Source organism: Coenobita brevimanus, chromosome 47 (genome assembly GCF_032717465.1).
Source record: "Coenobita brevimanus isolate Jiangsu-jjx chromosome 47, ASM3271746v2, whole genome shotgun sequence".
Lineage (NCBI taxonomy): Eukaryota > Metazoa > Arthropoda > Malacostraca > Decapoda > Coenobitidae > Coenobita > Coenobita brevimanus.
The window spans coordinates 5,527,661-5,540,133 of record NC_137000.1 but is presented as its reverse complement, the minus strand read 5'-3'; the positions used below and the strand labels follow the sequence as shown (position 1 = coordinate 5,540,133).

General features: G+C 41.2%; 1 protein-coding gene across 1 annotated transcript in view; it reads left to right on the top strand.

Annotated features, from left to right (window-relative positions):
* Positions 1 to 12,473, top strand: part of LOC145398996 (uncharacterized) — a 57,104-nt gene that overhangs the window by 32,243 nt on the left and 12,388 nt on the right. Inside the window, exons 7-8 of the mRNA XM_080271724.1 lie at positions 6,945 to 7,067; positions 8,730 to 8,833. Of these exons, the coding sequence (XP_080127850.1) occupies positions 6,945 to 7,067; positions 8,730 to 8,833 (227 nt within the window). The remainder of the gene's footprint in view (positions 1 to 6,944; positions 7,068 to 8,729; positions 8,834 to 12,473) is intronic.

Here is a 12,473-nt window from a genome sequence, read left to right as displayed (position 1 = left end):
CTGGTGGTTTAGTGGGTAATTAGGGTGCTCCAATCGGATTGAGCCAGTGAAGGTCTATATCCAAGGGGTGGTTGGGGTTTATTGCTCACGTAATGCCACTCAGGGATGAGTGAGGCTGGTCACTTTCATCTTAAATGTCAGGACAGACTTGCCTAGCCCCGGGCTTCTACGCTTCGCATGGGGCAATGTAGGATTAGGTGATGGATGGATGGATGGATCAGCTTCAGTATACTGTATAATAAATGCAAACTGAACAGCTTCATTGTATAATTAATGCAAACTTTAGAGCTTCAGTACAGTATATAATAAATGCATTTAGACAGCCTCATATAGGTGTGTGTTCAGTGTGAAAGTTGTGAATATCAGTGAGAGGTACTTTTCTGAATGTGTCCAAAGATTATGAGATAGTACTGGGTAAGACCAAGACAGAATGGGTTGCAGTGGATAAATAGGAAGGTATGATATATGTAAGGTCAGTTGTGAATATGCATAGGCATACTAAAGAGGGTTGCTTTGTTGGTGAACTGAATAGCAGAGAGGAATGAAAAATTAAAAATTTATCATCTTGAGGAGGGCATATGTCAAGTTTAAGGTGGTGGCAGTGGCAGTGAACATTGCATTTGTACCTTGAAATGGAAGGGATGACGAAGAAAGAGGTAGCTTCTGGGACCGGTTTTATTTTGTCCATCTTCCTTTGGGAGAGATTTTTGCCATTTTGCAGCAAGTATCTTGTAATTCAGTGGTGGAAATACCGATACTATGGTTCTATATCCTCTCTATAATAATTTTTATGATTTGCACCCTACTTAATTAATCTCTTGTTACAGTTCAGCATTCAAGATGAAAGAACAGTAATTTTAGTCCGTATAAGAGGATGGAATATGGATGAAGTGAATGGTGATGTGCCAGTGAATGGGAGAAGCACTAAAGACTGTAGTGAAGAAATTCTGAATGGATGAACATATACATCATTTTTGTTTTCGTTTTTGAAGACTCCATCATGCTTGCATGCATTGGCCTTGGTCATCTAATGGCGGCTCTCCTTGCTGCATGATATGTTGCAGCCTCCCTGTTCAGTCCCTTAACCCTGAGGTCACACTTAATGACCTCGTCCCATGTCTTTCTTGGTCTGCCCCTCACAACCCCACCTCCAATATTAACACTTCTCACCTTCTGCACCCAAGTATCATCCTCCATCCTCTCCACATGCCCAAACCATCTCAACTCTTCCATTGTAAACCCAGCCCCCCCAGGCCTTGCACACAAGGATGCACTGCACATCCACCTAATCATTGTCATTTCTGTACGTCTGAGCCTGCGAATATCCTCCTCCTTCACTGCCCAGGTCTCACTACCATACAGCATTACACTCCTAACACATGCTGCATACAAAGACCCCTTAGCACATAGGGAGAGTCCTCTCAGTGTCAGGAGAGACAACAGCTTCCTGAACTTCTTCCAACCACTTCTCACCCTAGCCACAGAGCTAGCTCCAGCCTCACCTTCAGCATACAACATGTCTCCCAAATAACAAAACTCTTTCACACACTCAAGAGACTCACCAGCAAGTTCAATCCTTTCACGCCTGACAATCTCCACCTGCTCTCCCCGACACACTGCGCACATAAAATCAGCATTATCTCGCAGTGTACCTCTGATACCACTACATCTCTTGTGCATCCATTTATCACAAACACTGCACAAGATGGAATTACTTCCCATGCCCTTGTGGCAAACTGCATATGGCCACTCTCCCTCGTCTTTGACAGTACCGCCACCAACCCTAGATATCATCACTTTTGATTTATCTGCATTTACCCTGAAGTCCTTGTGCTCCATACCATCTCTCCACTTCCTAAATCTTTCCTCTGCCTCCCTTTCATTCTCTGCAATCAACACCAAATCATCAGCATACAACAACTCCCACTGGAGTCCATTTCTGAAGTCACGTGAGAGGGCTTCAGGTATCATGATAAACAACATGGGACTCAAAACTGACCCATGATGCACACCAATGTTTACAGAAAACTCATCACTCAAATCTCCGTTCACTCTGACATGGGTGTGAGCACACACATACATAGCCATAACCACCCTAACCAGCTACTCCTCCAACCCAAGCTTTCTCATTGCCCACTTCACCTCTCTAGGGACTCTGTAAAAGGCATTTTCCAAATCAACAAAAATAAAATACAGATCCCTTTTCTTCCCAATATAGTTTTCCTGAAGCTGTCGAACAGTGAATATGACATCAGTGGTCCACCTGCCTGGCATAAAACCCAAACTGCATCTCATCAATATTCACTCTTTCTCTAATCATACCTTCTAGAACTCTCTCCATTACATGACACTATTAAAACATGGATATGGTTGTCACTGCTGAGGCTGCTGGAATATCATTTGTATTGAAAAAAAAATAATAATATTTTTCTCTTGGCTGATGGTAGTTTCCCTGTGAAATATTATCTTGGTGTGTGTGTGTGTGTGTTTTTTTTTTGGGGGGGGGGGTGATATAAGAAGGCATAATTGACATTGCTTGAATATTGAGATTGAATTGACTGAGAGTCAGTTAGCATGGCACACCATGCATTATTTCTTAACACTGTAAATCTGATCCTAAAAACTACGTCCATACCCTGTTATCCAGGGCATTGATAACCAGTGCTTCGCTAGACCGGACACAAGAAATAGGGGAACGTTACCGCTATCTGAACAATTTGAATGTCCGTCGCCTTGCTAGTCCGACACCCCGCGTCTCCCTAGTTTTGAAACGACACTCTCCTGGTCCTCCGTCTTCCTTCCATCCCCTCTCTTCTCCCCTCCTCCATGTCCCTTCTCTATCCCCCACCATGCTCAGCACTGCCAGGCTTGTCTCCCTTCCTGTCCCCCTGCCCTCCCACAGCCCTGGCTGTCTCCCTCTCCATCCCCCCACCCTTCACCAACCCCGCTTGTCTCCCGTGTGTGTGTGTGTGTTCTTACCTAATTGTATCTTTACAGGATTGAGTCAAGCTCGTACTGTCCCGTGTCTTAAACCATATTTATCGTACATATCCTTAAAATTGTGAATTGTTTTGGCACACACTATTTCATTCGGTAGTGCATTCCATTGATCAATTGCTCTGTTTGGGAAACTGAATTTCCTTATGTCTTTATCACCTCTCTTCTTATGCAGTTTTTTGCAGTGTCCTCTTGCTGATGCTTCTCCATATGTTAAGTAATCATTTATGTCTATTTTCTCCTTCCCTGATATGCACTTATATAGCATTATCATGTCACCTCTTTTCCTTCTCTCCTGTAGTGTTGGTAGATTCAGTTTATTTAGTCTTTCTTCGTAGCTTAGGTCCCTTAAGCTTGATATCCATCTTGTAGCGGCCCTTTGAACTTTTTCAATCTTGTCTATGTGCTTTTTGAGATGAGGACTCCAGACTACTGACGCATATTCCAGGGTTGGTCTAATGAATGATGTTATTATCCTTCTTAGCATGTCTTCATTTATGTATGTGAATGCTATTCTCATATTTGCAAGCAGTGTATACATGTTCTGTACCTTCTCGCTGATGTGGTCAGCCGGAGATAGTCTGTTATTGATAATCGCACCTAGGTCTGTCTCACTTTCTGATGTGAATAGGGTTTTATTTCCTAACTTATAATCCCAATCAGGTCTTTTTCCACTTTTACCAAACTTGATTACATGACACTTGTCCACATTGAATTCCATTTGCCATGTACTACTCCATTCTTGAAGTTTATTTAATTCTTCTTGTAGCTCTTTACAAGAGTCTGTGTTAGTAATTCTCCTTTGTATTTTTGCATCATCTGCAAACATATTCAGATAGCTCTCATTTCCAGTGTTACTGTTTATATCATTTATATACACTAAAAACATGATTGGTGCCAGCACTGAACCTTGTGGTACTCCACTAGTCACTTCTTTCCATGATGAGTAGTTTCCTCTTAGTACTGTTCTCATTTCTCATTTTATGAGAAAGTCTTGCATCCAACAAAACAGTTTGCCTCGAATTCCTCCTTGATGGTACAGTTTCCATAAAAGTCTTTGGTGTGGTACTGTGTCAAAAGCTTTCTTGAAATCTAAATAGATACTGTCCAGTCCACCCATCCTTCCCTTTCCTGTATTGTGTTTGTTGCTCTGTCATAGTAGCTCAACAGATTAGTAACACATGATTTTCCTTTTCTGAAACCAAACTGTCTTTCTGTTATCATACTGTGTTCTTCTAGATGATTTACCCAAGCTTTTCTTATAAGCTTTTCTAATACCTTGCTTACAACACTGGTCAGTGATACTGGTCGGTAGTTGAGTGGATTTTGTCTGTTTCCTTTCTTGAATAAGGGGACAATATTTGCTTTTTTCCAAATATCAGGTAGTTTACCTTGACTCAAGGATTTCTTGAAAATTAAAAATAATGATTTACTTAACTCCTTTGCACATTCTCGTAGTACCCAACATGAAATTTCATCAGGACCACTTGCTTTTCCTCTGTCTAATCTACTTAACTCCTCCTGTATTACTTTTTCTGCTATTTGTATATCTGGTAGTATGTGTGGACATGCATGTTCCACATAGTCCCTCTCAAAATTTTTTTCTCCTGTAAAAACTAATTGGAAATTCTTATTTAGTGCTTCACAAATATCTTTCTCCTGTGTATAAGTGATTCCCTCATCCGTAATTGATTGTATTATATCTTTTACTTTGGTTTTGCTTCTGATATAGCTGTAAAACAGCTTTGGTTGATCACTACTTTTATTTATTATATCCTCCTCAAACTGTTTTTGGGCTTCCCTCCTTATTCTTGTATAATCGTTTCTTGCCTGTTTGTAATTATTATACGCCCTTTCACTATTATGTCTTCTGTATCTATTCCACAACAAATCTCTTCTTTCTTTTGATTTTTTACATTCTGTATTAAACCATTTCTGTATTTTCTTATCTGCTTCTTTGTGCGGTGGGATGTACTTCTGGACTCCTATTTCATAAAATTCACGGAATTTTTTATATACAGCATTTAAATCTTGTCCTCTAAGTTCATTTTCCCAATCACCTTCTAAGAAATACTTCTTTAGGTCTTGATAATTTCCCTTTTTATAGTTTAGGCTGTTTTTGTAACTGTCATTGCTGTTTACTATGTCATATGCTATCCTGAAGTTATAATTTAGTACTGCATGATCGCTTTTGCCGAGTGGGGGGTGATATATTAAACTGTCAATATCATTTTCTTGCCTAGTAAATATTAGATCTAGCACTGAAGGTACATCAAGTCCTCTTTTTCTGGTGGTTTCCCTCACATGTTGCGTTAGGAAGAACTCTTGTACGAGATCCAGGAGCTTTTGGTCCCAACTGCTTTCTTGGCTAATTATATCTAGTGTATTCCAATTTATATTTGTATTGAAATCCCCAGTTAGTATAATTCTTTCTGATTTCTCTTCCATTTTATATAGTAATGATCTTAAACTCTGAATTGTACTCTCTGCCAGGTCCTCATATTCATCTCTTTCCCATGTGTTTGATCTGGGTGGCATGTGTGTGTGTGTGTGTGTGTGTGTGTGTGTGTGTGTGTGTGTGTGTGTGTGAGAGAGAGTGAGTGAGAATGGTGAGTGTGAGTGAGTGAGAGTGGTGAGTGAGTGGCTGAGAGTGAGTGAATGAGTGAGAGAGTAGGAGGGGGGTATAGGACTGTTTGGCTTTCTTGTCTCCTTCTGTGTGAGGAGTGGGGTATAGGGCTGTTTGGCTTTCTTGTCTCCTTCTGTGTGCCCCTGACCTCCCTTCCCCATCCTTGCTTGTCTCCCTCCCCATCCCGCCGCCCTCCCCCACCCCCGCTTGGTGCACTGTCAGCTGCCAGCCTGGCTGTTTAGTTGCCCTGAAGCATTTCAACACCACATGTCACACCGCCCTACCCTCCTGCATGTGATGTTTGATGTGCCTTTTTTGAACGGTGGTGTTGTTTATGAGGATACATTACCTGTGGTGTTTCTGTGTCAGTCTTTATTGATTAAGGTATATGAGAGTTTGAGTTTGGGTCTGGAACACATCTCTGGCTTTTCTTCAGTATCTTATGGGAATAATTGCTTCGATATCCGACATACTCGCTGACTGAACACTCCCATTGGTACACAACACTGCCAGATATCAGGGTATGGGTGTACTGTGTTAAGTGAAATTCATTTTCAGTGAGGGTCAGGTTCCTACAGTCTGTAAAAGGTTTAAAGAAACAAGTAATATGCTGAAATTGCTTAATATATATAATGTTTATTATTTTTATATATTCCAACTTTAGGTGACTTTGCACTGAGTGACAAGCTCAGGAAACCATTTACTGTGCTAGGTGGTAACCATATAACCAAAAAGACTGTAAGTGGTCAAGTGAGTTAAGGTGCTTCAGCTGGACATGGCCTATAATAGTTTGCATTTGTCCTACAGTTGGGGGTTATTTCTCATGTAATGTCACTTGGGCGAGCAACTGGTCACTATCTATCTATCTATCCATTCCCACACGCCTTTATCCCATACGAGATGGCCACAAGCAAATCGCCTCCACATCACCCCGTCCCCCGCCATTTCACTGCCCTGCTCCCAGCTCACACCCCTGTCTCTCATATACCTCTCCACTCCAACCCTTCATCTCTTCATTTCATCCTGGTCACCCTTACCTCAAATGTCAGGACCGAGTAGTCATGGGCTCCTATAGTTCTTATGGAACTGTAAAGGATTGGCTGATAGATAAACAGATAGATAGATAGATGGCATATTGTAGAAGCTAGAGCACTTTACAGTACCCAAAAGTAACAGTACAGTACCAATGAAGAGATTAAGCAGTATTTCTACTTTTTGGTTGTGATATATACAATGTGTACTTCACTTTTTTCTTTTTTTTCCCCCCCCCACCTTTCTTTTGCTGAACTCATAGATTAACTGCATATCACAACAACCTCAGGCAGTGCTGGAGAGTGAGGTGAAGCAGGCTAGAGAGGAGGTGGTTACACTGAAGAAAGAGATCCACCAACACTATCAGAGTCAGATGGAGGTTCTGGTGGCTCAGAAAACTGCCCAACTCCAGGTACAGTTTTTGTCTCCATTGATTCTGTCTTCTTTTATTTAGTGAGGTTCATGTGGGTTCACTGTGAAACTTATAATATCATGTTAACCACTCTGTGGCCGAAGGCTCGGAATTTTCCGTGCATGCCAGGCCAACACCAAAGTTTCAAAAATTGATTTTTTTTTCTTGCCATATTGAAGAGAAAGTTCAGATGCACCTAACAGTGCAAATCCCAGCTTCCTAGACATTCTGTGGCTTGCAATGGAGCGCGAAAGTTGCAGAAATATCGGCAACCAATATCCGCCACCCAGGGGCACTGCCGCAACGCAACTGGGCAGGTGTTGTTGTTGTTGTTGTTTTTTTTTACCTCCCAAAACAATGCAAATGGTGCTGAAATGTGTATATATGAGATATGATGATATTGAATGATTTCAGTACATAATCTGTTATGAATACTTTTTCACCTTTTGGATATAAAATATGATTATGGTACTTTTGAGTTATTTTTTAAGTTATCGTTGTGCCCATGCTTGGAAAAGGGAGCAAAAGAGTTGAATTTTCAGTCCTAAATGAGAAAACTGCATGTCCTCCAAGGCTAGACTGCTATGGGAGAATAAAGTGGAGGGTCAGATCCGATTAGCAATATGGAAGTTGAGTCGCAACTTCGAGCCCCCACACCACGAGCATAGCTAAAAATAGAATCGTAATGTAGTTTTAGAACTAAGAATAAGTCTAATTATTACGAATACAGATACAAAACAGAAATAAATACGTTTACAGAAGGGGGAAAACGTATTTTTTGCGTAATAACATGTTCATCTTTATCATTTTACCTTGATATTTTCACAATATATATTGCTGTCTCGTAAACAGGGTGGTTGTGTGTGTTTTGCGAGGGAGGCAAAAGATTGTATTATCTGTCTGGGTCGAGATAATGGGTGTAACTATGTGTTTTTAGGCATGGCCACGAGCAAAAAAATGTACATCCACTCATCACGACAGCAGGTGGTGAACTGACAGATGATATGTTTGAGGGTGAAGTCAAGGTCAGTCTCATGTCCCAGATTTTCGTTCACTTCCCGAAAGTTTTCACAGTTTTCTACAAGTTGCACCGCGTCAAATGATCCAAACCATTACAGCAAACCTGATCAAATAGGTAAAGATACCAAGACAAAAATGTATTTTTCACTTATTATCATGTCTTTTTTGTATGTGCCGGTATTACTTCATAATTGTAAACAGATGGTGGTTTGTGTTTTGCAAGAGAGGACAAAAATTATATGTTCTGCCTTGGTCGAGATAATGGGTGTAGTTGTGCTTGTTTAGGCATGGCCAGGAGTGAAATAATAAAAAATCCACTCATCACAGCAGCAGGCTCTGAACTGCTTGATGAGGTGTATGGGTGTGTAGTGTAGGTCAGTGTGAAGACGTTCAGAACGTTCATTCACTTCCCAAAAATTTTTGCAGTTTTTTATAGGCTGCGCTCAAACGACGCCTGCGGCCACGAAGGGGTTAAAGACACTAGTAGGCAGTTTTTGTGGCTAAGTTTTTTCTCCTGGATAATATTTATGGTAATGAGTTTAGTAGCTAAGGTGTGCCATGTATTTTGGATTTCAGTTATAAAAATTGGTGTTGAAATTAACTAATCTGTCCTGTGAATGATTTTGAATGCTCTTGTAACAGGAACAGCTGACTCATTTGGAACAGCAAATGAACACCAGTTTGGAGGAGCAGCTAAGTGCTCAGCGTCAAAGCCATCACCATGCCTGTGCTACCATGCAGCAAAGGTAAGTACTCTTAGGTGAAGCACTGTGATCTGTCCCTCTTTCCCCAGTACAGTATTGTATTAGTCACTTTGCTGTTATTTCTGCTGGTAAGATGAAGCAAGTTATGTAGTGCTGTCCAGCATTTAGCATCTGTCTTGTTTTGTTCTCAGTTGATTTATGAAGTTTATCATCATCATCCGGACCTCCTTTCCCACCCTGAGGCAGGGTTAGGAGTAACAATGTCCAGACAGCCCAAGTTTGCCCAGTCCAATGGGACGTGCTACCATTCACTGATCATTCAAGCCCCCGGAATTCTGGCTCTGTCTGATACGCCAAAAACATTCACTACATTCTGTAACTTCACGTAAACATATCTGACAGAGTCAGTCATTATCATCATTATTATTGTTGTCATTCAGTTAAGTTCCTTGCAAGACCAGCAGAGTAAAATATTCTGTCAGCTGCCAAAGTAAAAAAGGGGATTTTAACACACATTTTACCCCCATGCTATATGGGCATCTGGTAGTGCTCATGTCTTGACTGTCACATTGCCATACTGCAGAACTTCTGCCTATCTGAAATCCTTCATTCCCCAAACCATTTCTCTTTGGAACTCACTTCCCCCAGATTAGTTTCTCCTCAAACTTCAACCCCCATTGGTTCAGGTCCATTTGTTACAGATTTTTTGACTGGAAGACACCTGTAATTAGTCTATCTATCTGTCAATTGCCAGATGCCTTAATCCCATAAGGGGTGGCCACAAACAAATTGCCTCCATATTGCCCTGTCCCCCGCTGTTTCACTGCCCTGTCCCAACTCACACCCCCCTCTCATATACCTCTCCATCTCATCCTTGGCCTCCCCCTCCTCCTTTGCCCTACCTTCTCACTCACATACACACTCCTCCTCAGTCTCTTGCTCTCCATCCTCTCTGCATGGCCAAACCACCTCAGTGTGTTTCTCCTAATGCTTCCTGTCCCATCCACATCCACACCACAATGCTCCTTCACTTCCTCATTTGTCAGTCTGTCTCTCCATATGACTCCACAGGCTTCTCTCACATAACTCATTTTCTGCTGCCCTTACTCTTGACTTGTCCCTCCAACAAGGTCCAAGCTTCACTTCCATACGTTAGAGTTGGTATCGCAGTACTGTCATGCAGTAACTTCTTCACTTCCATGCTCATTTCCCTATATCTTATCACTGCTTTTGAAGAACCAGCAACCTTTCTTCCTTGCTGTACTCTTTCAAGCACTTCATCCTCTAAACTTCGATCCTTACTCATCACACTATCCAAGTAAACTATCTATCTATCTATCTATAGCCTGACGCCCTAATCCCGCAAAGGGTGGCCAAGTACTTAAACGCACTCCATTTTCCATTTCCTCCTCATCCAACCTCACTGTACATTCAGTGACTTCATTTTTCTCAAAGACCATAACTTTACTTTTCCTTACATTCACCTTTAGATTCCATTTCTTACACACTTTCCGAAACTCATTCACCAAGCCTTGCGGCTCCCCTTCTTCATTTAACACAGTATCATATGCAAACAACAGTACAGGGAGTTTCCACACACTGCCCTCTCTCATTAGGGCTGCTCCTAGATGCACTGCCCTACCTTGTATCTCTTTTATAACCCCATCTACTGTATATACAGATTGAACAACCATGGGCACATGACACATCGCTGTTTTGATCCAACCTTCATATAGAAAAATTCACTCATCTCACTGTCGGCAGGCACTGCAGCCTTAACACCCTCATACATACTCTTCACAGCATTCAACAACTTCTTATTTACCCCGTAGATTCTTAACCCCTACACGCTGGTTGACTGGTATAGCCATCACAATTTTGGGCGTGGAGCAACGCCAGTTGATGTGTATTGCCGCAAGCGTCTTCCCACCACCCTTTGAACTTTAACTTATCTTTACTCATTGATGGGACCACATGGAGATGTTGAGATACTTTCATTTGAAAGAGGAAGAGTTGTTGATTCTTATGTATCTTTAATTTTTTCTTTAGCTCTTATAGTTTGGCAGATATTAGGGTTTGAAATAAGGGTATTTTTTCCAAAATCACGGAAATTCCCTGTAGGGAGGAGTGTGCGACATTGGAAAATCCCCGACGTGTAGGGGTTAATACTTTCCACAGTCCTTGTCTATCCACCCTGCCATATGCTTTGTCCAAACCCATGAAGGCTGCATACAACTTCTTTCCCTTCTCTAGAAACTTTTGCACTAAAGACTTAAGTATGAATATCTGATCTACACAATCTCTTCCCATCCTAAAACCTCCCTGTTCTTCTCCAACTAATTCCTCTGTTATTTCCCTAACTCTGTCAATAAGTATCCTGCCATATACTTTTTCTGTTACATTAAGAAGACAAATGCCCATAATAATTATCACACACTTCTTTTTCCCCATTTCCTTTGTGCAGGGGAATAATTATACCTGACTTCCAATCCTCCGGGACTTTACCTTCCTCCCCCTTCCTCCCTGGCCAATCTGCACATCTTCCACATCCGTTCTGCTGCTCTCTCTCCCCCATGCTTCAGCATTTCACCAGACACTCCATCATTTCCTGGGGCTTTCCCCATTGTGACTTTCTTCATTGCATCCACAACTTCCATCCTACTGATTTCTTCCTCTCTTCTCACATCCCTCCTTCTCGCAGCCATTCTCCGCCACTCATACTCGCATTACTTTCATTCTCTATGTTTAACAATTCCATAAAGTGTTCTCTCCATCTGCTCACCTTTTCTTCCTTCTTCACTAGTAATCTTCCATTTTTACCTTTCGCTTCCTGACTAGCTTTAACACCTTGTGTATCTCTCTTTACCACTTTCCAGAACATTTTCTTACATTCCCTCCACTTTACCCTCAAATTCCTTCCAAATTCCTTATCCACTCCCTGCTTACTCAGTCTTACTAATCTTTTCGCCTCTCTCTTTCTCTCTACAAAACTCTCTCTTCCTTCTCTCAGCTTCCTGTAATCAAATGTATGGATTAAAAAAATATATATATCTCCATGTACTAAAATTCATATCCATGTGCAGATTTGTATATTCACTACATCAGTTAGTTCTCTTGTAGCCTTTTTTGGGATGTGTAAGGCTGGTCACTCATCTTAAATGCCAGGACCAACATGTTTAGCCCCACACTCCTACACTGCTCATGGGGCAACACAGGATTGGATGATGATGATGATGATAATGATGATGATGATGATGTAGCCTTTTTATTTAATTGTTCAGTACAGTGTGTTTTTAATCAGGACCTTCATAGCATCAGTTACTTTTTTATTGAGCCATTCTCCTATCCCCCTCCTCTTCACGCTCATTTTTTTCTGTCCCTGCTCTTACTTACTGAACGTATACTCATTCACCAATTTAAATCTTCTTCCATTGGTGAACTAACTTCTCTTTTAACAGCTATCACTACTGTTATTTACATTAACTGTAGATATTCTCATTCACAAATTTTGATCCACTGTGCAAAGATATCTCACACTGTTAGCTGGCATCTCAGCATCATTTGTGTAAATCAGTTTTGAAATACATTATTTCCTTCCTCAGCAATTTCATTCTTATTTCCTTAACACTTTGTTTTGATGACAACAGCCAGTCTCATTACTGTATTCCCTTTAATATGTAGG